This window comes from Chiloscyllium plagiosum, unplaced genomic scaffold, assembly GCF_037043375.1.
Source record: "Chiloscyllium plagiosum isolate Xiang-an unplaced genomic scaffold, Cpla_swu_hap1 HiC_scaffold_12, whole genome shotgun sequence".
Classification (NCBI taxonomy): domain Eukaryota; kingdom Metazoa; phylum Chordata; class Chondrichthyes; order Orectolobiformes; family Hemiscylliidae; genus Chiloscyllium; species Chiloscyllium plagiosum.
In genome coordinates, this window is record NW_028270150.1 from 13,590,184 (window position 1) to 13,617,620 (window position 27,437).

The 27,437-nt window shown below is 42.5% G+C and overlaps 1 protein-coding gene across 2 annotated transcripts in view; it reads left to right on the forward strand.

Annotated features, from left to right (window-relative positions):
- cxadr (CXADR Ig-like cell adhesion molecule) overlaps positions 1-27,437 on the forward strand; it is a 104,141-nt gene that overhangs the window by 65,553 nt on the left and 11,151 nt on the right. Inside the window, exons 2-7 of one of the 2 annotated variants that reach the window (XM_087992464.1) lie at positions 2,291-2,457; positions 3,339-3,543; positions 9,219-9,371; positions 11,431-11,553; positions 14,510-14,648; positions 15,498-15,687. In XM_087992464.1, coding sequence (XP_087848590.1) covers positions 2,291-2,457; positions 3,339-3,543; positions 9,219-9,371; positions 11,431-11,553; positions 14,510-14,648; positions 15,498-15,687 — 977 coding nt within the window. Of the gene's footprint in view, positions 1-2,290; positions 2,458-3,338; positions 3,544-9,218; positions 9,372-11,430; positions 11,554-14,509; positions 14,649-15,497; positions 20,296-27,437 lie in introns of those variants that run through there. The other variant, XM_087992463.1, reaches the window with a different exon arrangement.

The following is a 27,437-nucleotide window of genomic DNA, read 5'->3' on the forward strand; positions in this document are numbered from 1 at the left end:
AGATAGTCAGAGGGTTAGATAGGTTGGACAGGGAGAGCCTTTTTCCAAGTATGTTGACGGTGAGCACGAGGGGACATAGCTTTAAATTGAGGGGTGATAGATATAGGACAGATGTCAGAGGTAGTTTCTTTACTCAGAGAGTAGTAAGGGTATGGAATGCTTTGCCTGCAACGGTAGTAGATTCGCCAACTTTAAGTACATTTAAGTCGTCATTGGACAAGTATGCCCCTCCCCCAAGTCCCTCCTCCCTATCTTTTATCTTAGCCTGCTGGAACGCCCCTCCCCCAAGTCCCTCCTCCCTATCTTTTATCTTAGCCTGCTGGAACGCCCCTCCCCCAAGTCGCCCCTCCCTATCTTTTATCTTAGCCTGCTGGACCCAGTCTGACCTATCACCCTCACCTTGACCTCTTTCCACCTATCACATTTCCGACGCCCCTCCCCCAAGTCCCTCCTCCCTATCTTTTATCTTAGCCTGCTGGACAACTTTCCTCATTCCTGAAGAAGGGCTAATGCCCGAAACGTCGATTCTCCTGTTCCCTAGATGCTGCCTGACCTGCTGCGCTTTTCCAGCAACACATTTCCATCATTGGACAAGTATGGACATACATGGAATAGTGTAGGTTAGATGGTCTTCATGTTGGTATGACAGGTCGCGCAACATCGAGGGCTGAAGGACCTGTACTGCGCTGTCATGTTCTATGTTCTATCATACACTTGCTTTTAAATAAAGAGCGTTAGAGTTTGAGGCATCGCTTCCAGAGGCGTTTTGATTGGTCAGTTTATTAGGTTTCAAATAAAATACACTTTCTTCCTACACTACAGTTAAAATACAGACAATAGTTTATAAAAATTGGCTTAAATGAAACTCTGTCAAAATACTTAATTAACTTTTTGAATGCAGGAGCATTCTATAAGCCCTCACCAAATTTAAAATGAAAGGAACACTCAAACATGAATGTGTCAGCAGAGAGAGCAGTGCCTTCCTCCAAAATCCCAGTTTCACTGGAGACTGGATAATAAAACCTGGAGACCCTGGGTGTGTGTGAGCCTGACTCTCTCTCAATCATACTTCTTTTGTCTACTGTTTTAAAAAAAAATCCTAAACTAGCTACCCTGCTGTGCAGAGAGCAGACAGCTCTTTGCCTGGTTTACAGCATTTGCTTTCAAGGAAACAGAACAAATCTCTTCAAGGCACATCTTGTCACAATGTGGATTTAGAGCAAAATAAACAGAACCTCAAGCTACATGAAGCTAAAACTGGAATAAGCAGGAGTAAAGAAGTTTTGCAATATGCCGATATTTTGAAATTGAAATGTAAACAAAACCTGCAAGACAGTTTCACACTAGATTCAGGCATCTCTAGACTGCATAACGAAATGTGCAGAAGGCAGGGGCATGAACAAGAGTGTAGAAGGTGGAAGTGTGCCAAAGAGTGTTGTCCCGTTTTCCTCCCCTCAGTCAAAGCAAAATGCTTAGAGACACGGAATAGTTTGACCTCCTTCATCTTTTATTCCAGGCCCTGGAGGAAGAGAGAATGATTGCCCATGTGCACAAAGACATGAGTTCTTCATCTTTTCTCGAACAGCAGTTTCTTAGTGAATTATATATTCGCTTACAGGGAGGAGCATCCAGATAAAGCAACATACATATTCATTGGGTGACCATTACAATCAGCGAGTGTCGATAGTAAAGATTGATCCATCTGCTGTTACACAATGAATGTTCTTAACCTTGTTAACTGGCTTCACATAATAAGTTCTTTTCACCTTGTAAACTGACTTTACAGACTGAATTCTTCTTCTTGTTAAATGGCTGTATATAATGAATGCCTTTTCCCCTCATTAACTCACTACCCTTGCCTCCAGCACCTCATTGTTTACTGCAAGTTCTTATCTGATCGGAGTCATGCTTAGTTGAACTTTTTTCTTTCACGAAACTCAAAATGTAACTCTTTCCCTACGTGCTCATATCCTATTCACATTCTCAGGAGTGCTGTGGTGCTCTGAGTTCATGTATAGAATAGAAGTGGAGGTGCTGATGTTGGACTGGGGTGGACAAAGTCAGATGTTACACATCACCAGGTAATAATACGACCAGGTTTGTTTGAAATCACAAGTTTTTGGAGCATTGCTCCTTCATCTGACTTCACCTGACTTCATCTGGGGTCACGTGACTTCTGAACATGTAGAATAGATAAATGCTGCTGTGCAAGGTCGCACTCTGGTCCCTGACGCAGGATGTAATTGGATACACAGCAAAATGTTGATGTTAACTTTTCCTTTCGCTGCAGGATGGTCACAGGGGTTAACTATTCTCCCAACCCAAAACCGTAAAGAGGCAGGAGATGGAGACAACGTGATGTTGGAGTGCAGGTTTGAGCTAGACAAAGCAGACATCGGCCCATTGGATATCGAGTGGTCAAAAACGCCCAATGATCCAGCGGATTCACCAATCATTGTGAGTATCGAGCCTGAGATTTAACCAGCTAAATCTATTTAGAGGCATAAATGTTAAAGGTTAAGGTGCAGTGATTGGTCAATTATTTAGACCAGTGCACAATCTGTCAACAGATCCAGAAACCCTGAGTTCAGCTCATTTTGAGAGAAAGAATATCAGAATTGCCCCTGTCCGACTGTGCATGCTTGTTTCTTGCTCTCTCCTTGCTTCTGCACTCTTTGTCATGCTACTTTTGCGTGGCACACTCCCTTTCTGAGCACATGCTTTCTCTTTCTCTCTCTCTCACTCACTCACTCACTCACTCACTCACTCACATTAAAACACTAGATGCTGAAAGGACCTGACACAGCTGAAGTTGTTTCCCCAGAACATTAGATCACAGTCTCCAAGTCAAGGTCTGAGCAGTGATGAGCTGAGATGTGGAGAACCTCCTTCCTTCATTCAGGGAGGGCTGTGAATTATTCTGGAATTTTATATCCCAGAAAGCAATGGATACTGTCATTGAGTATATTCAAGACCAATATTAACAGATTCTGGAGGGAATTGAGGCAGATGGGGATTGTGTGGGAGAATGAAATTGATAGAGAATATTAAGCAAGTATTAATGATTGGTTTAGCAAGCTTCAAGAGGCAAATGTTCTACTCTTCCGGTTTTTTATCAGCTTAACACCACAATCCCTGTATGCTCTCTGGTCATCTATTACCTTTAGCTAATCAAGTCCTTACCTAATGCTGAAAAGTACCCCAGTGTGCCTTCTGGAGGTGAAATGATGGCACTGTATTTCTGCTCAGACACTATTCTACCAGTGTTAGTGAACTTACTCTCTGTCTACCTGACCTAACTGGGCTGCTTACTCATTAAACTGCTTTCTAATCAACAGGTTATTGACTATTCAGGGGACAGGACCTATGAGACACGTCTTGAAGACATGAAAGGTCGTGTGCACTTCAGTTCACCAGATCCCAAAAATGGCGATGCTTCCATCAACATCACCAGGTTGAGACTCAGTGATTCCGGAAGATACCATTGCAAAGTGAAGAAGTCTCCTGGTTCAAAGACCATATCAATCACGCTGGATGTTTTGAGTAAGGAAGCTGTCTTTGGCTGGAAATGGATTTATAAGATCCAGGAGCAGGAGTAGGCCATTCAGCTCTTCGAGCCTGCTCCACAATTCAATTTCATTGTGGCTGATCTCAGCCTCACTTTTCTGCCCCCTCTCCATAACTCTTTAACCCATTGCCAGTTAAAAATCTGCCTACCTCCTCCTCAAATCTACCCCATGTCCATTGGCCACCACACTCTGGGGAGTGAATTCCACAGATTCACTCTCTTTTGAGAGAATTAATTCCTCCTCATCTCTGTTTTAAATCTGCCACCCTTATTCCTAAAGCTGTAACCTCTCATTCTAGATTGAGCCACAAGAGGAAATATCCCTCCACATCTATTTTGTCTTTGGCTGTTATATACCTCAATTATATCTCACGTTGTTGTTGTTGTTCTTCTGAATTCCAGAGAGTATAGGCCCAAACTGTTCAATCTCTCTTCATATGACAAACCCCTCATCTCTGGAATCAATCTAGTGAACCTCCTCTGAATATCCTCCAGGGCAACTATATACCTTCTCATGAAAGGGGACAAAAACTACACGCAATACTCCAGGTGTGGTGTCACTAATGCCTTGCACAGTTACATCAACACTTCCCCACTTTTATATTATGTTCCTTTTGCAATAAATGCCAAATTTCCATTTGCCTTCCTTATTACCTGTTGTACCTGTAGATTCATGCAACAGGGCACACAGATCTCTCTGCACCTTAGAACTCTGATGTTTCTCTCTATTTTACATAATAAGTTTTGGATAACCCAGCTATCCCCTCCACCTCCACTTCAATCTATCACCATCGCCCCTCCCAGCTACCTTCACTCCAGCCCCCTACTCACACACCCCCACTCCATTTATCTCTTGGCTCCCTTGTCCCCTGCTCCCCAACATTCCTGATGAAGAGCTTATGCTCAAAACGTTGACTGGCCTGCTTCTCGGATGCTGCCTGACCTGCTGTGCTTTTCTGGCACCACACTTTTTGACTCATACTTATCTATGTTAAAGTCCCATCTGCCAAATTTTGGCCCTTTCACCAAAACTAATCCGCTCCACTTGTAAATTTTTAATTTCTTCATTGCAACCTACTTAACCACCTGTTTTGGGATCATTGGCAAATTTGGCAATAATGCTTCTATTCCTGCATCTGAGTGATTAATTTAGGTTTTAATTAGTTCAGGCTCTGAGGACCAAAGCCTGTGGCACACCATTAGTTATGTTTTGCCAAGAAGAAAAAGACTCATTTATCTGAACCCCCTACTTCCTGTTGGTTAAATTTACCCAAAACCCCATGTGATCTTGTGAATAACTATTTTGTTTATATACTTTATCAAATTACCAAATTCCCATTATCCACTTTGCTAGTTACATCTTTGAAAAAACAATGTCAAACACTATTTATACTTCATCAAAACCATAATGACTCTGATAGAACTGTGTTTTGACTTTCAAAATGTTCTGTTAATGTTTTCTGAATAATAGAACAAAGAACAAAGAAAATTTACAGCCCAGGAACAGTCCCTTCAGCCCTTCAAGCCTGAGCCAATCCAAATGTACTGTCTAAACCTGTCGCCCAATTCCTAAGCACCTGTATCCTTCTGCTCCCCACCTACTCGTGCATCTGTCCAGACGCATCTTAAATGAATCTACCGTGCCTGCTTCTACCACCTCTGCTAGCAACACATTCCAGACGCCCACCACCCTCTGTGTGAAGTACTTGCCGCATGTATCCCCCTTAAACTTTCCACCTCTCACCTTGAAAGCAATGCCTCTTGTTATTGAATCCTTCACCCTGGGGAAAAGCTTGTCTCTTTAGGTTCTAACAATTTCCCAAAAATGCATTAAACTAACTGTTTTCCAGTTTCCTATTATCTGTCCGATTCCTTTTTGAATAGAATATAGAATCTCTACAGTGTGGAAACAGGTCTTTTAGTCCAACAAGTCCATACAGACCCTCCAAAGAGTATCCCACCCAGATCCATTCCTCTGACTAATGCACCTGACCGACACATCATTGAACACTATGGGATAATTTAGTATGGCCGATTCACCTAGCCTGTACATCTTTGACTGTGGGAGGAAACTGGAGCACCCAGAGGAAACCCGCGCAGACACAGGGAGGACATGCAAATTCCACACAGTCACTTGAGGTTGGAATCAAATCCGGGTCCCTGGCGCTGTGAGGCAACAATGCTAACCACTGAGCCACGTGCCACCCCCATAATAATAGCATTTTTCCTATCCACCAGAACATTTCAGATTTGAAGGAACTTTGGAATATTATAACAAATTTATTAATTATCTCTGGTGCTACTTCCTTTAAGACCCTCAAATATAGGCCTTCAGGCCCTGAGGGTTTACCTGCTTTCAGTCTCAGTGGTTTGCTTAGTACTTTTCCTCCAGTAATGATTGTTTTAAGCCCCTAATTTTCTGTAACCTTTGCGATAGCTCTTACCATTGGAATGGTACTACTGTCCTCCACCATGGAAACTGAGGCAAAATATTCTTTACCATTTCTGTTTCCCGACTATTAACCCCTCCAATCCCCTCTTCTGGGGACTATCATTCACTTTAGCTATTTGCTTCCCTTTTACATTCTTTTATAAGTTTTGGCTATATTCTTTTTCATAATTTACAGTTGCTCTTGTTATTACTTTTTTTGAAGCATCCCTTAGTTGATGTTTAAAAGTATCCAGTCTTCCATCCTGCTATTAGCAATGATTTGCCTTGGTTTTTTATGTTATGTTATCTTTATATCCATTACTTAGCTCTGGATGTTTCCCATCCCTCTTGCAATGTTTCTTCCTTTCTGGATTATATTTTAGTTAGAAGGAATTGAATATCTCTTTAAACATCTGCTATTGCTCTAAACAGTTCTACCTTTTAAAATCTTCCTTATAACCAGTTGATTAGATTGGATTCCCTACAGTGTGGAAACAGGCCTTTCGGCCCAACAAGTCCACACCGATCCTCCGAAGAGTAACTCATTCAGACCCATTTCCCTCTGACTAATGAACCTAACACTCTGGGCAATTTAGGATGGCCAGTTCACCTGACCTGCGCATCTTTGGATTGTGGGAGGAAACCGGAGCACCTAGAGAATGTGCGACCTCCATGCAGACAGTCGCCCAATGCTGGAATCGAACCTGGGTCCCTGGCGCTATGAAATAACAGTGCTAAAAACTGAGCCAACATGCTGCCCCAATTTAGCCCCACTTGGGCTAAGTCTGCCCTTATGCCTACATGATTACCTTTGTTTAACTCCAGAATGTTAGTGTGGGACTCTACTTTCTCAACCTCAAACTGATTTGTAATCCTAGAATGCTATGATCACTCTTCCCGAGAGGATCCTTTATTATGAGATTATTCATTAATTCTACCTCATACATAATATCAAATCCAGAACAGCCTGCTCCCTGGTTTTCTCTTCAATATTATTGCTCCAAGTAATCTAACACATTGAATGTATTGTCCCTCAAGGCTATCCCTTGCCACTTCAATTAATCCAATCTGTTTGCGTACAGAAATCCCATGAATACCTTTCTTCCAATCCCCCAGTATATCCTGGTCTATGCTGTACTGTGGGACTATTATTCGGATTTGTTCATTGGTTTGTTTTTAATCAACCTGTTTCAGAGATGTTATTACACACTTTTGGAGCAGGTAGGATTTGAACCCAGGCCTCCAGTTAGGGACACTACTACAGCACCATAAAAGCCCTCATGATTTGGTCACAGATCTTTATCCCGACGATTGGAAAATGTTTATTGGCTCCTCACCTTAAAGGTTGGGATTCCGCACCTCAGAATACAGCTGAGGTTGGGAAGTCAGGACAATGGACCTACAAAAGAAAAAATGTAGCAAGGAGGTGACAGCATCTTGGTAAGAGTCAAAAGATTTTGGTGGAGGAGTAGGCTGTGTGTAAACTGGGAATGTTGCAAACGGAGGAAGGTGGGAATGTGAGGCTACAGAGGATTGGGAGGGATTGGAGGAGACTGGAAAAAGCTGGATGCTTCCTTCATGGAACGCCAGTAAGGAATGGTCCCACTCTTGGGGACAAACGGGAAGTGCTTAAAGGCACTCACTTTATATAATCAACAGATTCCACCTCCTTTTCATGACTGACTTTTCCAAACCTCAAGACCAATATACCTGCTGAGAAAATGGAAACAGATTTCTAATTGGGCTCTCACTATCACCTGGTATATTTAAAACAAAAATCAGGGTGGAATGCCCAGATGCCTCAATATTCATCCACATAAAAATGGCAACCTGTGTGTTGTTATGGACCAGGCCAGACCCCCTCAAAACATTTCACGTTACTAGGCTGGGCACTAACTTTGCTTGTTGTTTTAAGCAGGTCTAATGGTGAATATTCCAGGAGTGATGTAGATGGTCTCACCATTTCGTTTTAAACAAAACAGAATTTATTTTCAATATTACTGAATGAAACACAAACAAAAGAGAACATAATATAGAGTAACTTAACTTTTAAAAAAACACAATCAACTCTATCGCACCTTAATGATACCATTCCAAAATACTTGCAACATTCCCATAAACACCCATTTGGCAAAAAGGTAAAATCAGACACAGCTTCTTACAGGAGAGATGTCCGAGACAGGGAGAGGATCAGCATGGAACTGTTTCTTTGATCAGCAAATCTGAACAGCCAGACAGTTAAAATCAAAACAAACCAGAGAAAAGCTGAGCTGGGAGAACTGGCCACTCCCCTTTCATTGTACAAGGATTTTTATTAAATTTGAAAGCAGTATCCGTTAGGTATAATCAAATTGGCCTTAAAATCCATCCACACCTGACACATCAGAACTTCTGTACTTACAAAACCTTAAAGAAAAACAAAAGACAGAATAACCATGTCAAACGATTGTCACAGTGTCTTCCAATCTGGCTGAGGATGGGAGGATGGTGATGGTGGAGATTTATATTAAATGTCTCACTGTTCAGCTAAACAATCCACCTCTTCCACAGTCCCCAGATTGCAAACACCACTCTGTATAATGCTCGCTCACGCTGTCTCTCATGCTTGTGTGTTCTCTCATGCTTGCTCGCTCACGTGTTTTTTTTTCTCCCTCTCTCTCTCTGTAGCGGGCAATCTCAAACACCTATCCTACCTCCTGTTGACTCTTTTCACTGCCTGAGTTCCCCTACACGGTTGCCACCTTCTCAATGAAATGTATCTAAAATAACTTGTCAATTCAGCTTCCTCTTTTTACAAATGAGTGTTAGATATTGGGATCCCTTTAAAAACTGAATTTTCCTAGTGTTTACTGTACAGCTTCAGATCTCATTGCAGCTGTAATTAGCCTTCCAAAGTTCTAGCTTGGGAACAATTATGAGAATTATGGATGGCCTGATATGCGTTGAACTAACGTCAACATTTTGTTAACAAGACCAGTATGCTTTATATCTAATTAATGAAGGTATCAAATCAAAACTGCTGCTTCTCAACAGACTATCAGAAAATTACTTACAATTTGTTGAATTGCCAGTTGAGGTAACTGTGATCACTCACCTCCTAACATCAACATGAGGAACCTGTTGCTGGAGGTGGTGGTGATTCCTAACTCAAGTTGGATTTCAGTTTATCCCTAACCTTCAGAACCTTGAATTCCTTTGTGCTTCATGTTTGTGCTGTAGTGAGACCAAGCAATACAAAATGTTACGTGGATGGAACTCATGAGGTTGGAAAAGATGCAATGTTGAAATGTTCAAGTGAAGGAACACCCCCTATCAAATACATCTGGACCAGACAGAGCCCATCAAATCTGATGCCTCCTTCTGCAGTTGCAGGTCAGTACATTTTATACTGAGCTCTTTGGGATTATGTAGAGTATTTGTGAAGGCTGTGGAAGGCATAATGATAACATGTGGAATGCTGCCTGTGTTTACATTGTGCTCTCAGGCTCTGCGATGGTTGAGGAATCAAATTATCGCCTAGATATCAAGGGCATCAAAGTTATCACCCTGAATAAACAGTCATGAACTTGGCATGAAAGCTAGCAACTCTCATTATTGCGCCTGGAAGACTGAAGAGTGCCGAGTCAAAGGCTGTCCCTCAAGCTTTGTCAAGTAAATGCCAGACTATGACCATCACTAATAAGAGACAATCTAACCACTGCCCTTTGACAATCAATGGTGCTACCAACACTGAATCCCCCACTATTCACATCCTGGGGGTTAGTGTTCATCAGAAACTCAACAGGATTCACCACGTAAACACAGTGAAGTAGTTGAGGCTTCCTGATTGAATGTCTTTAAAGTTAAGATGGCAATTTTTTTTTGAACAGTAAAGGAATTAAGAATTATGGTGAGAGGAGCTGAGGCCATGAAAAGATCAGCCATGACCTTATTGAATGGTGCAGCAGGCTCGAATGGCCAGATGGCCTACTCCTGCTCCTAGTTCTTATACTGCATGGAGTAACTCACCTCCTGACTGCCCAAAGCCTGCCCACCATCGACAAAGCAAAATTCAGGAGTGTGATGGAATACTCCCACTTGCCTGGATGGGTGCAGTCCCAACAACACTCGAAGCTTAACACCATCCAGGGCAAAGCAGCCCCCTTGATTGGAGCCACATCCACAAACATCTTCTCCCTCCACCACTGATGCTCAGTAACATCAGTGTGTGCCATCTACAAAATGCACAGCAGAAATTCACCAAGGATTCTTAGACAGCACCTTCCAAACCCACAGCCACTTCCATCTAGAAGGACAAGGGTAGCAGATACATGGAAACATCACCGTCTGTAAGATCCCCTCCAAGCCATTCACCATCCTGACTTGGATATATATCATGGTTCCTTCACAGTCGCTGGGTCAATATCCTGGAATTCCCTCCCTCATGGCATTGTGGGTCAACCTACAGCAGATGGAGTGCACCTTCACAAAGGCAATTCGGGATGGGCAATAAATATTTGTCAGAGCTGAAAATGTGTTGCTGGAAAAGCACAGCAGGTCAGGCAACATCCAAGGAACAGGAGAATCGACGTTTCGGGCATAAGCCCTTCTTCAGGTCCTGAAGAAGGGCTTATGCCCGAAACGTCGATTCTCCTGTTCCTTGGATGCTGCCTGACCTGCTGCGCTTTTCCAGCAACACATTTTCAGCTCTGATCTCCAGCATCTGCAGTCCTCACTTTCTCCTCAATAAATATTTGTCAGCCAACGATGCCCACACCTCTCCGATGAATTTAAAAATAAGCTTGCATTAAGATTCAGTGGAATAGTAACAGATGACTAGGGTCATAAGCTATAGCATGCTGCTCAGTTTGCATTTGGTTACTCCAATGTAGGGGAGACAGCATTGTGAAAAATGAATCCTGTACTTTTTAATTCATTCATGGGATGATTTACTGTTTAGACCATTCAGAAAAACCAGGAAGCAGTTAAATGTCAACCCCATTGCTATAAGTGTACAGTAACATTTAGATCAGATCAGGCGAGGATGGTAGATTTCCTTCCCTAAAGGACATTAATAAGCCAAATGATTAAATCTACTTAATTGAACGAATGGATGAAAACTCGCACTCGCTTTCCCTGCCTGTGCCCTCTCAATGCCTCCACTTCTGCTCTGAAGTTGACTTCTTAAAAATTCTTTCCTTGTAACCTTCTCATACAAGCATACTCTCCCTGAAATAGGCTCGTGGTTTCCAATACTTCCCCCTAACTTTCATTTTCAAGGAGCACAAACTGGTGTTGCTCTCTCTCTGAAATAAATATTTGCACCACTTGCTGCTTGCAGACTTCCAAAAGAGGCCTAACCACCGACTTGTGACTTTAACTTGTTGCCACTGTTTCTAATCTTCACCAAATTTTCTTGGACTTTAAATAACCGGTTTCTTTTTCTCTGCAGATGTCATCTCAGGAACTCTGAAATTCAAAAACGCAACAACGGATTACTCTGGTGACTACGCATGTACAGCTAGCAATCGAATTGATAGTTCACAATGTGTCGTCAGGTTGTCAGTCTCATCCTGTAAGTACTTCTACTTCCAATGCACTTTCGTTTTTCAAGTTGTTATTGTCTCTCTCCAGAAAGCCATTCCACTGGCTCATAGTTCCACGGTTGTTCCCTGAGGTAGATGTTTGGAGGAGTAGAAAGAAAAGGCATCCATTTCTGTAGCATCTTTCCCGTCCTTGAGTTGTCTCAAGGTACCTTCCAGGAAGTGAAGAGCTTTATAAAACTAACAAGTGCCCACAAGCTCCCATAAGTAGCTACTGACCAGATACTCCTTTGTTATTCCTCAAATAAACAAGAAGAAAATCAAGCAGCCGGAGCACCCTAGAGAATTCCAATGATTTTTTAAAAAAAAATTTCCTTTTCCTCAAAAAAAAAACCTGCAGATTGCTTTGTTTTGAGGGATGTAATAAACCAGTTGGGCTTTTATGAAAATAATGAGGACTGCTGTTCTGATACCTCAAACCTCTGTTGCCTTGGCAACATTTGCTCATTGTCTAAGCAATATTAAAAGGCCAGAAGAGGCAATTAGAAGGAATGCAGTGACTTGTTACAGTGCACTATGTGAAAGGTTAGCGAATGCAAATTTGATGTTAACTTTCAAGGTGGAACAAGATAAACACTTTGGGTCAATGTTTGCAGGGCTATGGAAAAGTACAGGCTGTTGGAATTTTTCAAAGACTAAGTATGGTTGGCATGGAAGGTGACTTTACCCATGTACAAATATGAGCATATCTACATACAAATCAGGAGCAGCAGTCAGGCATTCAGATCCTTGATCTTGCTCTACCATACAATAAGATCGTGGTTGATATGTTTGTGTTCTGAATTCTACATCCCCATCTACTTCCAGTAGCCTTAGATTTTTGTTACTGTAAAGGAATCAGTCTGCCATGGAGTAAAAAATATTCATTGACGCTACCTCCCCAGCCTTCTGAGGCAAGATTCCAGACTACTGTGCAAACTGCAGAGAAAGGGTTCGCCTCCTGTTTGATCTAATAAGGGAAAACTCCTGATTTTTAAATAGTGCCCCCTTTAGTTCTTGATTCACCCACAAGAGGAAACATCCCTTCTGTGTTGACGATGTTGGTGACCTCTCACAGTCCCACATGCTTCAATCAAGTTGCACCTCACTCTTATAAACTTTAGAGATCATGAGCCCAGTCTGACCAGCCTTCTCTCGTACTTATCAATGTGCAAAGGTCCTCTGAAACACTTCAATGCATTTATGTCTTTCTCTAAATAATTGAGTTGAGAAGTGAATACTTGAGTGAGAGAGATGTGGTCTCATAAGCATCTTACATCATTGAAGCATACCACCCTTGCTTTTTATGTTCCGTTCTTCTCATTAATCATCATCATTGACAATCAATTGCTACTGAGTATGATTGTCCATCTAGGAAATTCCATGTCACTGGGCATGGGTTCTGCAGCTCCTTCTGTAGCAGTGAGCCTGATCCTACAGCCACATCTCCAACCACACATTTCACCGGTCTTTCTGAGAGTTGGGAGTAGTTCTTGATCTTGAGATCGTTGGCATTCCTTTCTCCAGTTCCTTTTCCGTACGTCCTCTTGTCGATGGATATTCTCAAAGAATCATCTCTCTTTCTGCCAAGCCAGTTCCTTCTGAGCAATAGTCTCCCATACGTAGACATCTGTGATGCATTTCCTGAGGGAAACTTTCAGGGAGGTATGCTCATTCATCTTTAGCTGACTTCTTCCCACAAGCTTCAGTGTGAGCTCACCTCTATGTGTTTCCAAAACTAGTTCCTGCTTTCATTATTCTGCAATTTCCTCATGCTGCAATTTCAATACATTGCATTCTTAAAGCCCTGTTCCTGACTCTTGCAAGCTCAGCACAATTCACGTGCGTTCACTGTGTTATGCATAGTTCTTAGGTTTGTCCTTAAGTTCACAGAGTGGAGGGATTATTTTATAGGAAAAGCTTAAACAGATTGGGATTCCACTGACTGGAGTGAAAAAGAGTAAGAGGTGATCTCATTGAAACATACTTTAAGCTCCTTAAGAATCCTGTGTGGCAGTGGAAAGGCACAGCAGGTCAGGCAGGCATCTGAGGAGCAAGACCGTCAACGTTTCAGGCATAATCCTTTATCAGGTCCTGATGAACGGTTATGCCCAAAATGTCAACTCTCCTGCTCTTCCGATGCAGCCTGACCTGCTGTGTTTTTCCAGCATCACACATCATCGATTCTGATTCCCCAGTATCTGCACTGTCTCCTCCTTAAGGGGCTTGACAGAGTGCACGATGGGAGTCTAAGACCAGAGGACTCAGTCTCAGAATAAAGGGGTGCCAATTTAAGACCAGGATAAGGAGGAATTTCTTATCTGTGTGTCATGTGTTGTTGAAACCCCTTGTCACAATGAGCTGTGGAGGTTGAGGTAGTTTCCTAATCATTAGAATAATTGAAGGTTATGAGGAAAACACAGGAACGTGGTCATGAGGGATAATGGATCAGCCCTGATTTTATTCATTGATGGAGTAGGCTGTTTCTAATGTAGTATATTGCCAGAAGCAATTGTTCTCAAAAAAAGCAGAGACACCAATTGGAACCTTTCTCAACGGATAAGTTGAGCACAAATGAAAGAAGGTGCAGTCACTGACCTTCAGGTTGACACATAAAGGTGAAGTTGCCATGGGTCCCAGGGGACCACAGGGCTGCCTTCTCATTAGAGGTGATGATCATCAGAGAGACAATTGGTGGTGGTTTAACGTGAAGGTCATCATTCCTCAGACAGGGGGGAGGGCTGAGAGGATCATTGCATCTTCATGGTACCCTTAGCCAGTGACAGGAATCGAACCTGCACTGTTGACATCACTGTGTATTGCAAACTAGTCAACTGAGCTAACAAGCCTCTCCTTTTGAATGGGGAAAGTGAAGAATGTGTTTTGTGTGGAAACATGACTGAACCCCTCACTGAATTAAAAACTGGAATTTATTGGTCCTTTTTGAAGCATCCAACAATGCCGGGAAGATAGCGGGAGCTATTATTGGTGTACTACTGGCTTTATTGTTGCTGGCCATCATCATCTGGTGCTGTCTTCGGAGAAAGAAACAGCAAACCTACGAGAAGGAGCAGCCTTATGAAATAAGGTAATCACAAATAATCGCCTGTTAGCGCAACAGTTGAATGTCACCTGGAGAGGGAAAAGAACTTGCTGTCAAGGCTTTTTATCTCGCATTCATCAGGACAAGTGCAAGAGTGGCAAATTAGGCAGGGAAGACCAATTTATACTACATGAGCAAAGCGATGACTGTGTTGACTTGAGTTAGCATTCCTTATTGTGCCCTTTGAAATTTAGCACTTTTGTTCAAATAGGAACATAAATATTATTTCTGTTGTCCTGGAAAATACTTATTCTTAAATCAACATCACAAAATAATTTCTGTTCACGGGAGGTGTTGAGAGTTCAACATTGCAACATTTTATTTTAAAAGTCAAAGAATTGACTTGACTCCAGTTGGACTTTTGTTTGTATATTCATTTATGGGATGTGGGTGTTGTCTTGGCTAGCAGGTAATGCCCATCCCTAATTGCCCACAGGGCTGTTAAGCATCAACCACATTGTTGTGGGTCAGGGGTCACTTGGGCCAGCCCAGCTAAGGATGGCAGTATCCTCCCCTAGATGGGCATCAGTGAACCAGATGGGCTTTTCCCCAAAAGTTGGCAAAAGGTCATCGTTAGACTTTTAATTCCTGAGTTTAATCAAGTTCAAATTCCATCATCAGTCATGGTGGGAATTGATCTGGGTCCCAAGGACATTACCTGGGTCTCTGAGCTACAAGTCCAGTGATAAGGTCACCAGGCCATTGCCTCCTGATAATAGCACCACAGTCTGCACTTTTATATCCAGAGTTTGATTTTGAGATGTGAGGATTTTATTTGGTGTGGTGGGTTCTCTGCATTGTGTTTAAAAGACATCTCACTCCCTGTTTTAACAGAGAGGATGTTCCTGCCCCAAAAAGTCGGGTTTCAACGGCTCGAAGCTACACCGTGGGTTCACAGCGTTCCTCTCTGGGCTCCATGTCTCCCTCCAATATGGAACCCTACAAAACCCATTACGATCGACTGGCTACAAATGACTTGGAACATCTGCCCAATCACAGCCCGAGTATCAACCCTTCGTACAAGGTAGCTGCTCCTAGTCTGAATCGTATGGGGGCTGTTCCTGTCATGATTCCAGCACAACATTGCGATGGTTCCATTGTGTAACACCCCATTCAAACATCTTCTTGTCCTGACCTTTCTGATACACTATGTGAATTGAGAGGACTATCTTGAATTTGACAGTCCGCTAATATTGCGATTGCCTTTTGTACAGTGTGCACATTTAGAAAGTGTCCTAGAGTTTATTCTTAGCTGAAGCTGATAAGAATTTTTCGTAAATGTTAAGAGTTTTGTCTCTGAAGTTTTATATGTAATTCATTTTAGGAAATTCTTGCACAAGCACACCAGAAAATGACTTTGGTTCACTTTAAGTTTGTCAGTTCAACTTGGTGTTATGATAAGGAGCATGCAGTGTGGAGAATTGGGAGGTGGGCTGAAGATAGTGGGAGTCAAAAGGAAGAAACAGCCAGAGGTCTTCCTCCAGATCAACATCTTATGTGTATGATTGAGTGACATTTGGTGACATCCTTTCAGGTGGTGGTGCTACCTGCAACCAAATATTTTTAGACGCTGTTGCCAATACATCAAACGATTGACAGATCCTATAATTTCGTATCTCTGCAGACAGTAGGAATGAATTTTCATTGTTGTTAAATTGTTTCTGGTAGATGGTCCTCATTTGTACATTGTACCCTTAGCATCAATCCTCTCAAAAACTGACATTGAAATGGCTACCTACACACATCCTTGGCTTATAAATTAATGCAATTTTTATTCTCACTGATTTTTTATTTTAATTTTGGGAGGGATGGTATGCATATGAGGCTTCGATTCTCTTTCCTTACGTTCTTTGAAGTTCAGGGTTGTGCTAAATGGATCACGCTCCCTTTTTATGCTGTTTTTAAACCAACTAGATGTCTCTGCATTGGGTGCCTTTTTTAAAATTAGTAAATAGAAGTACGTTTTTGATTCATTGAGATGCCTTTTATCATTTATAGTAGGATGGAATTTCATGACCTTTTTGAAAACTTAATGAAAATATGGTAAAATAATGTGTATTCTGTATTATTTTGGTTAGTACTTTTGCTTAGTGAACGTTGGTGGTCAAGTTGACCAGGTAAGTGACCCTGAAGCTTGAGGACTTGATATGCAGAGATACTTAGTCAGCTCTGCTCCTCTGTGGCTCACTGGCTGAGGTGCTCAGTCTAATAATGCCAGTTGGATGGTCCCTTTGAAGAAAGTCATAAACATAACATCATAGAAAAATTAAAGTACATGAATGATAGACAAAATGGCCCCTTCCTGTATTCAGTTTTATAACTTTATTTTCTTTAATGAGATCAGTAATAAGCCTAGCAGACCAGTGATGCCAATTGCTTAGAGCCATAGTGATGTACAGTCTATGTCGACCAGATATCCTAAACTAATCTAGTCCCATTTGCCAGCAGTTGGCCCATATCCCTCTTAAACCCTTCATATTCATATACACTTCCGGATGCCTTTTAAATGTTGTAATTGTACCAGCTTCCACCACTTCCTCTGGCAGCTCATTCCATACACACACCACCCTCAGCATGAAAAGGTTGCCCCTTACGGTCCTTTCAAATGTTTCCACTCTAACACTAAACCAATGTCCTCTAGTTCTGGACTCCCCCACCCCACGGAATATACCTTGTCTATTTGCCTGATCCATGCCCCTCATGATTCCACTGTACTCTGAGGTAACCTTCTTCACTGTCCACTACTTGATATTGCATTAGCTGTTGTGTTGCTGGAGTTGGTGACCTCGATAATCCTGAGATAGTGAGAGTTTCGGGTAGAAGTGACAGGCTCAAGCTGGCCCTCCTCCGGGCTGCTGCCAGGTGTCCCTCCAGTCTTCCAGACAAGTGCTGCTAGTGTGTGTGCAACGCAGGAAACTGTTGGTGGAGAAGAATCACTGGAAACATGGATATGGCTAAGGGAGAAGCAGTAATGTTGGACAGTGGTATTTCAGATTTCAGGGCACGAACCATGCAGCAGGGTGGATGCTAGAACTGTGTGTATACTAGGCATCATTACAAAATTTTCACATCCCATGACGCAGTCAGATGCTTTGCAATGCACTTCCACAAATGAACAGCCTTGTTTTGTGGGCCGGGTGGATACTGAATGGTGGGCAATAGTCCTGCAGTAACTAACACATAGTTGCACGTTTTTGGATCAGGAAAAATCGGGGATTGGAGTGAGGGAATGATGTGTTTTACTTCTCTACTGTTGATTTGAAGAACAAGTGATCAGGAACCAATTACTGCTATTGTATTAGAATATTGAAATTCTTTTTAAGCTGATAAGATTTTAACTTTCAACTTTCTCCTGTACTGTGTTTTTCTTTTTTTGTTGTTTATGTGATGTTATTTGGCAAAATGCTGGACAATTTTGTTTTCCAGCTATCTTTTTGAAGGAAATTCAAATAAGTGCATGCATTATCCCAAAGCCTTTCGTGTGAATCTAAAGGATCGATGAGCTTTAGAATTTTAATGTAACTGTTTTGTAAGAAGTTGAAAATTTGAATTTATCGTAGAGCTGTTTTGTGGATGTTAATCTCTGTCTTGTTTGAATCTTGTTGGTTAAAGTTACTGCATTATTCTAGCTGCAGGTTACCTAACCAAGATGAGATGACATGTTAAAGGATTTAAGTTAAGCAATTGGTGAAAAGAAGTTAACTGAATGAAGTGATGTAAAAACTGCTGATGTGGAATTTGGCTTTGTGATCCTATTTTCATTGTACATAGATTAGAGTCCTGATTGGTGTTTTGACCATTCAGATATAGCTATTATTTTTGTTAGACAGTGAAATGGGGACAGATTTAAGCCCATATTTTTTGACTCGTGTGTTGATTTGGATGTGCAGAAGCCTGGTTTTAATCTCATCAAATTCTGATTCTGTTGTGCAGCAACTCAAGCTATGAAGGCTTCAGAGTATTTTCATACGGTTCACAGTAGGTTAGCAAATAGTCATAGAGCTGTACAGCATGGAAATAGACCCTTTGGTCCAACTCATCGATGCCGACCAGATATCCTAAAGCAATTTAGTCCCACTTGCTAGCATTTCTCCAGGTTTGATTTCTGATGTCTGTTGCTGGTGAGTGTCATGATTTGGGAACTGTTCTGTGTTCAGGGCCAACAACGTCAGCTGCAGTCAGGGTGGGGTCAAGATGGGTCTGTCTCCTACTCGTTGACATTAGAAACGTGTAAGGAACTGATGAGGTCAGGATCCAGCCTTTAAGAGTCAGGCATCCTATTCGAAATCTCATCATGTGGATTATTGAATCCTTACAGTGCAAAAAGAGGCTATTTGGCCCATCAAATTCGCACCGACACTCCGAAGAGCATCCCACCAAGACCCCTGCCCTATCCCTATAGCTCTGCATTTCCCATGGCTGATCCACCTTGCCTGCACATCCCTAGACACTACAGACAATTTAGCATAGCCAATCCACCCAACTTGCAGTTTGTACCATCGACAAGATACACTGTAGCAACTCACCATTACTTTTGACAGCACATTCCAATTTGGTGACCTCAACCTGCACATTCTCCTCCAAGTCACACATCATCCCTGACTTGAGCTTTTTCTCTCCCCCCCCCAAGGTAAACACTAATAATTCCTTTCCTTAACAGCAGTACTCAGCACCCCTAGACCCAGGATGGTAGCAGCTCGAGAAGGCAGATTACCTTGTGGCCTCCTCCTGTTCCTTTCTGCTCTGAGATTCCATGACTACAAATTAGCTTCACTTATCAACAAAATGTGTTTAGATTGTTGATACCCCGTATCTGTTCCAAACCACAGATGTCCAAGGACAGTTAGCTGTTACGCAATCTCGATAACATAACCTATCAAAGTCAACGGTCTGCAGTAATTTCTGAAAGATGAGCAACAAACAATTTAAAGCTAGAATTCCTTGAAGACTTGTCAGCGCATTATGGAAAGAGTTCTAATTTTATTTCTCTTAAATAATCTGTTTTAAGCAGTCACATCTGCAGTCCTCTGATATTGATTGCCCTTGGGACCAAACACTTGCTTGAGGGTGGGATGAGTCAGGAACATCCCACTTATTCCATATCTGGGTTGTGTTGAGATAGCTGGGCTGCTGTGCGAGGTTTTGTGTTGGGAGGGCTAGTTAACCAGAGTTCCTGCTTACAGTTGGCAATCGATTAGCCCCATTAAATAGGACTGAAGGGTTTTGGGTGATGAGAGCATATGTGGAGATTGGGATTTAGTGTTCTCCGGAGTGGAATAGTTAATGCAGCCTCTAGCCATCTTTGCAAATGAGAGTCAACCACTCGACCGGTCAGTGTCCCAAGGGAAAAGGATGTTGGGGGAGATGGGGATGTGGGCAGTTAATGGACATCAGAAACCTTTGTAAAAGTTTATGAAGGAATGTCAAAACAAATATGCAACCATGGTAGAGGTTGCTAAGTAGCTTGCAAATTGTTGACACAAATTGTATGCACTGATTCTCATACTTCTCGTGTACCTTGTAATGGTGTGTTGCCTCTTTCAGTTTAAAGAGATACACTTTTGATGATTCCTGTCATTTCTGTAGCTGACTTTAAATAAAGTTTTTAAATAAATGTTTGAGATGATAGAAACTCTGGCTACTTGGTATTTTGTAAGGAGTTAAAGATCACTACATACATTATGAGGAGCAGCCTAAATTTGAGAGGGTGTTCCTTTCTCTTTTCCTTTCTTTACTTTCACTTTCTCTATCTATTGTTCAGAAAATAGGAAATGGGATTTTGGATAGATGTAGATTCCCTGAGAATTCAACTTAATGTCAGGACAGGAAGAGACTATTCAGTCCTTCGGGCTTGTTTCACTATTCAGTTCCACCATTCAACCATTTTGGACAGCACGGTACCTCAGTGGTTAGCACTGCTGCCTCACAGCGCCAGGGACCTGGGTTCAGTTCCACCCTTGGGTGACCGTCTGTGAGGAAATTGCACACGCTCCCTGTGTCTGAGTGGGTTTCCTCCCACAATCCAAAGATGTGCAGGTTAGGTGGTTTGGCCATGGGTAATGCAAGGTTACTGAAACGGTGTGAGTCTGGGTGGGATGCTGTTTGGAGAGGTGGTATGGACTTGATGGGCCGAATGGCCTGTTTCCACACTAAAGGGATTCTATGATTTTAGTTATGTCATGGCTGATCTGTATCTTAACTCCCTCACTCTGCCTTGTGTCCTTAACTTGCATAAGATTTTTAAGTATGTTTTGTTTTATTTCAACTTCGCTGAATTTTCCCCAGCCTATCCACCCCCCCCACCCCACGTACAGTGGATTGGTTTTGAAGGGGAGGGAGTGCAGTGTATCCCAGATTTCCAATGCTCTGTGTTTGAAGAAGGGTAGGCAGTAATGGTACAGTGATATCACTGGGCTACCAATTCTAAACCCAGCTAATGTTCTGGAAATGTGATTTCAAATCCCACTGAAGAAGATGATGAAACATTGAATTCAATATAAACCCTGCTTACACAGCTGTACCAGTGTCAATTATTGCAGAAACCCATCTGGTTCACTAATGTTCTATTTTTACAGGCAAAAACATTTTGCTGTCTTTACCTGGTCTGGCCAACATGTGACTGTACACTCATAAGCAATCTGATAGACTCTTGTCTGTCTTCTGAGCAATGAGGAATAGTCAATAAACGTTATAGAATCCCTACAGTGTGGAAACAGGCCCTTTGGCCCAACAAGTCCACACCGACCCTCCAAAGAGTAACCCACCCACACTCCGTACCCTATATTTACCCCAACTAATGAACCTGACCTACACATCCCTGAATGCTATGGGCAATTTAGCCGTCCGTTCACCTAACTTGCATATCTCCTGACTGTGGGAGGGAACCGGAGCATCGGGAGGAAACCCACGCAGACATGGGGAGAATGTGTAAAGTCCACACAGTTGCTGAGGGTGGAATCGAAACTGCTTCCCTGGCACTGTGAGGTAGCAGTGCTAACCACTGAGCCACCATATCACCGGTTTCGTGAGTGACACCAACATCCCATGAACAAGTAAAAATGTCCTCCCTAATGTCTCATTTTGAACACCATAATGTTAGAAGCCAGCATATAAAAGGAAGACTGTGATAACTATTGAAACCATCAGCAATATGTGGGGACAAATTTGGAAAGACAAGTCTTATTTTAAATATGTTAAGAGCATTCTGAGTTGAAGTCATTGGTTTGATTAGAGCAAATTGAAGATGAATGAAGCCATCAAAAGAGAGAGGAACTGGTCACCTACCATGTATGAGAAGAAAGAGCTTGCATTTATATAGTGCCTGGCATGACCATCAGGATTTGCCAAAACACTTTATAGCCCATTCTGTACTTCTAAGGCTTAATCATTGTTGTAATGTTGAGAAATATGGGAGCTAATAGTTAGGTACGTAGCACTGTCAAACAGTAATGTGCAAGTCTTTTTAAGTGATGTTGGTCAATGAAAAACCACCAGTCAGGGTACTGCGGGAGAATTGCTTATTTATGTGAAATGGTATTATCAGATCTTTGAAATCCACCTATGAAATTGAATAACGTTTCATTTTAAAAGTCGCACTTCTGACAGTGCAGCACCTCCTCAGGATTGTAATTGTTACCATCAGGTAAGGGAGGATGAATTAGCACTTCCTTTTTTTACACCAGCAAGAATGCAGTTACAGTATATATTTGACAAGGAGCCAATTACGAAGTGTTTTTGAGTGAAAGAGTAATTTTATCTACTAATAGAACAGAACATTACAGCGCAGTACAGGCCCTATGGTCCTCAATGTTGCACTGACCTGTGGAACCAATCTGAAGCCCATCTATCCTACCTATTCCATTATCATCCATATGTTTATCCACTGACCATTTAAATGCCCTTAAAGTTGGCGAGTCTACTACTGTTGCAGGCAGTATGTTCCGCACCTCTACTACTCTCTGAGTAAAGAAACTATTTCTGACATCTGTCCTATATCTATCACACCTCAATTTAAATCTATGCCCCCTTGTGCCAGCCATCACCATTTGAGGAAAAAGACTACCACTGTCAACCCGATCTAACCCTCTGATTATCTTATATCTCTCAATTAAGTCAACTCTCAACCTTCTTCACTCTAACGAAAACAGCCTCGAGTCCCTCAGCCTTTTCTTGTAAGATTTTCCCTCTATACCAGGCAACATCGTAGTAAATCTCCTCTGAATCCTTTCCAAAGCTTCCACATCCTTCCTATAATGCGATGACCAGAACTGTATGCAATACTCCAAGTGTGGTTGCACCAGAGTTTTGTACAGCTGCAACATGACCTCATGGTTCCGAAACTTGATTCCTCTGCTAATAAAAGCTAACACACCGTGTGATATCTTAACAGTTCTATCAACCTGGGTTGCAACTTTGAGAGATCTGTGTACATGGACACCGAGATGTCTCTGCTCATATATACTACGAAGAATCTTACTATTAATTCAGTACTCTTTATTCCCATTGCTCCTTTCAAAGTGAATCACCTCACACATTTCCGCATTAAACTCCATTCGCCACATCTCAGCCCAGCTCTGCAGTTTATCTATGTCGCCCAGCTCTGCAGTTTATCTATGTCCCTCTGTAACTTGCAACATCCTTCAGCATTATCCACAATTTAACTGACCTTAGTGTCATCAGCAAATTTACTGACCCATCCTTCTCTGCCCTCATCCAGGTCATTTATAAAAATGACAAACAACAGTGTCCCCCAAACAGATCCTTGTGGTAAGTATGAGTAACTGACCTCCAGGATGAACATTTCCCATCAACCACCATCCTCTGTCTTCTTTCAGCTAACCAATTTCTGATCCAAGCCCTAAACCACCCTCAATCCCATGGCTCCGTATTTTGTGCAATAGCCTACCGTGGGGAACCTTATCAAATGTCTTACTGAAATCCATATACACCACATCAACTGTTTTACCCTCATCCACCTATTTGGTCATAGTCTCAAAGAACTCAATGAGGTTTGTGAGGCACGACCTACCCTTCACAAAACCGTGTTGACTGTCCCGAATCAATTTATTCCTTACTTGATGGTTATAAATCCTATCTCTTATGACCTTTTCCAGCACTTTACCCACAACCAAAGTAAGGCTCACAGGTCTTTAATTAACAGGGTTGTCTCTACTCCCCTTCTTGAATAAGGGGACAACATTTACTATCATCTAGTCTTCTGGCAGTGTTCCTGTAGACAATGATAGCATAAAGATCAAAGCCAAAGACACTGCAAACGCTTTCCTGGCTTCCCAGAGAATCCTAGGATAAATCCCAATCAGCCCGGGGATGTATATATTTTCACATTTCCAGAATTGCTGACACCTTCTTGTGAACCTTAATCCCATCTAGTCTAGTAACCTGTATCTCTGTATTCTCCTTGACAGCATTGCCTTTTTACAGTGTGAATACTGACATAAGATATTCACTTAGCGCTTCCCTTATCCCCTCGGACTCCGCGCACAACTTCTCACTACTACTCTTGATTGGCCCTAATGCAGAGGAAGATAATGAGAAGGTAATATTAAGCATAATGTATACACAATTTAAAAAGGGATGGAGTCAGAATAAAAGGAAGATTAAGAAAGCATGAAGTTTAAAGGTATGAGGTGTAGGTTTTTAACCTGAGACCACCGTTGTGTAACTGATGCCTTGTAAATCTCATCAGGAGCGAACATTTCTGTTGCACCTGGTGTGGTGGCCAGTATGGTAGGTGGTGAAATTTGATTTCATTAAACATTTTAAAAAAGACTAGCTTTCTGCTGACATTGTTACATTGTTATATCCTCTGTAAAAGTCATTAATATTGGATGTCCTTATCCAGTATGGTCTACATGTGACTGAAGATGCATGAAATGTGGTTGACTCTTATCTGCCCTCTGAAATGGACTAGTATGCCACTCAATTATTATAACAAAATGCAAAGTCTATAGAAAGGAATGAAAACAGTTTGACCGCCTGTCATTATCCTAGGCATTGAAAGCAACAACAGCAAGCACATGCCATTGACTCCGTGGCTAACATATATTGAGATTTGTGCATAACTTAGGAGGGATATCTCTCAGTCAAGAAACAGTCTGAAGTATCTGAGTGGGACTTTGCAGACCACACCACTACCAACCCTGGCCAGGAGAGATCCAGCAGAGGTGGCAACACAATGGAAGACAAGTTGGGAGGGAGTTGCCCTGGGGGTCCTCGACATTGACTTTCAACTACATGAAATCTCTTGGCATCAGGGAACATCTGGTTGACCCCATGTACTGAACCAAGAGTGGGGTTCTGGACAAGCACACATGGCAGGCAGCATCCGAGGGGCAGGAAAGTTGATGTTTCAGGAAAGACCCTTTCATCAGGAAAGAGCCCATTCCTGATGAAGGGCTTTTGCCCGAAATGTCAATTCTCCTGCTCCTCGGAGGCTGCCTGACCTGCTGTGATTTTCCAACACCCCACTTGACTCTGATCTCCATCTGCAGTCCTCATTTTCTCCCATGTACTGAACCCCCGACCCCTTCAGCAGATGAATCATTTCTCCCACCCCCCACCTTGTTGAACCCGACTTGGAGGAAGGCACTGAGGATGGCAAAGGCGCAGGTTATACTCTGAATGAGAGTCTTCCGAAGTCCATCACCAAGAGTGGCCTGGTGGCATAGTTACCAGCTGGGTTGGCCAGGTCCCTGGGGACATAGGTAGTGCAGTGGGTGGTGAGAGAGCCAACAAGAGGGAAAGACAGACTTGACCTTATTCTTACCAGAATGTGTGCTGCTGATATGTCAACCCATGACCATAATGGTTGGAGTGACTACTGTGTGTGGAGACAACGTCCTGCCTTCATTGAGAGTACAGAATGTGCAGGAGCATTTTGCAGTCCAGAAGCAGGCCATTGTCTGAACTGGACATGGATTTACTTGCTGTTGTGTAGTGTAGTGCTGTTGCTGTTCTACGTGGGTGAGACTGGGCATTTGTTTGACACTTTTGGCCATGAGCAGCAGGATTGTGTTCAATCACAATCTGCAACCTCCTGCTCCAGCACATCTCCCCCCCCCCCCCCCCCCCCACTCCAACATTGCTGTCCAGCCAAGAAATCCCCCAGAGTGAAGGAGGGGAGGGCATACAAAGTAAAACTGAAAGATGAGATGGCATGCTGGTGAAGCTTGGACACTGCTTCCACTGTTGGGCATATAAATTGTCCAATGTGCAATAGATTGAGCTATGTGCTTCCATAGTGAGGGGATTCTATCCAAGCTCTGATCTCTTAACACATCCACTTGTGAAATCTGGTGGGCAATTAAACAACTCACTGGTGAAGGAGGCTCCACAAATATTGCCAGTCTCCATGATGGAAGAGTCCAGCACACCAGTACAAAAGATAAGGCTGAAGCATTCACAATAATCTTCAGCCAGAGGTGTTGAGTGGATGATCCATTTTGGTCTCTTCCTGATGTCCCTGCTATTACAGATGCCAGTCTTGGAGTCCTAGAGTTATTTAGCTTAGAAACAGACCCTTCGATCCAACATATCCATACTGGCCATCAAACACCAGGCGACACTAATACCATTTAGCTGCACTTGGTCCATAGCCTACTATCTCCTGGCATTTTAACTACTCCTCTAGATTCTTTTTAAGTGTTGTGGGCATACCTGCATCCAGGTACCCTCACAGGCAGCAGGTTCCATATTTCAAACACCCACTGAGTGAAACATTTATTCTCCAATCTCCTCTAAAGCAGTTACTCCTAACCTTAAAACCTATATCCTCTCAGCTTTGGCACATTTGCCATGGGGAAAATATTCTCATGATCTATCCTGTCTGTCTCTCATAACTTTGTATAATTCAATCAGATCACCCTCCCATTTCCTCTGCGCTGAGGAAAATAAACCATCTGGAAGAAATAGCTGAGGGCACTGGATACTGTAAAGGCTATGGGCCCTGACAATGTTCTGGCAATATGACTGAAGACGTGCTCCAGACCAGACCTCAACATGTTTCAGTATGGTTATGAGACTACTGACAATGTGGAAAATTGCCCTGGTACATCCTGTTCACAAAAAGCAGAACAAATCCAACCCGGCCAATTCTGATCCGAGCAGCCTACTCTTGAACACCAACAAAGTGGTGGAATGTCATCAACCGCACTTTCAAACACGACTTGCATATAAAGACTGCCCACTGACCCTCTGTTTGGCTTCAGTCAGGATGAAGAAGGGGAACACCCTAAGTGCTGACTTCTCCACCTCCTGATGCTGCCTGGCTTGCTGTGTTCTCCCAGCCTCCTTCCTCTCTACTTTGGATTCCACCATCTGCAGTTTTTTTTTTGTCTCTTGGTCCAGCCACGGACAAAAGAGCTAAACTGCAGAGGCAAAGTGGGAGTAACTGTCAGTGGCATTGAGACTTTGTTTGACATCAAGGAGTCCTAGCAACACTCAATAAATCAATAAGAATTAGCAAGAAGTATCTCTCCTGCTAAGAGTCAGACCTGCCATAAAATAAAATGGCTGAGGTTGTTCGAGGTCAATTATCTCGGACTGGGAACATCAATGGACGAGTTGCTCAGGGTTGGTCTTCAGCTGTTTCGTCAGTAACCTATGCCCAAATTCTATGGACAATTGACACGATAAAACCCTTCTGATTTCATGATCCCTGTAAAACCAGAAATTGGGAATGATTGCACAATCATTAATGTTCAGTACCATTTGAGGCTCCTCAGATGCCGACAGAGTCTCTGTCCACATGAAATA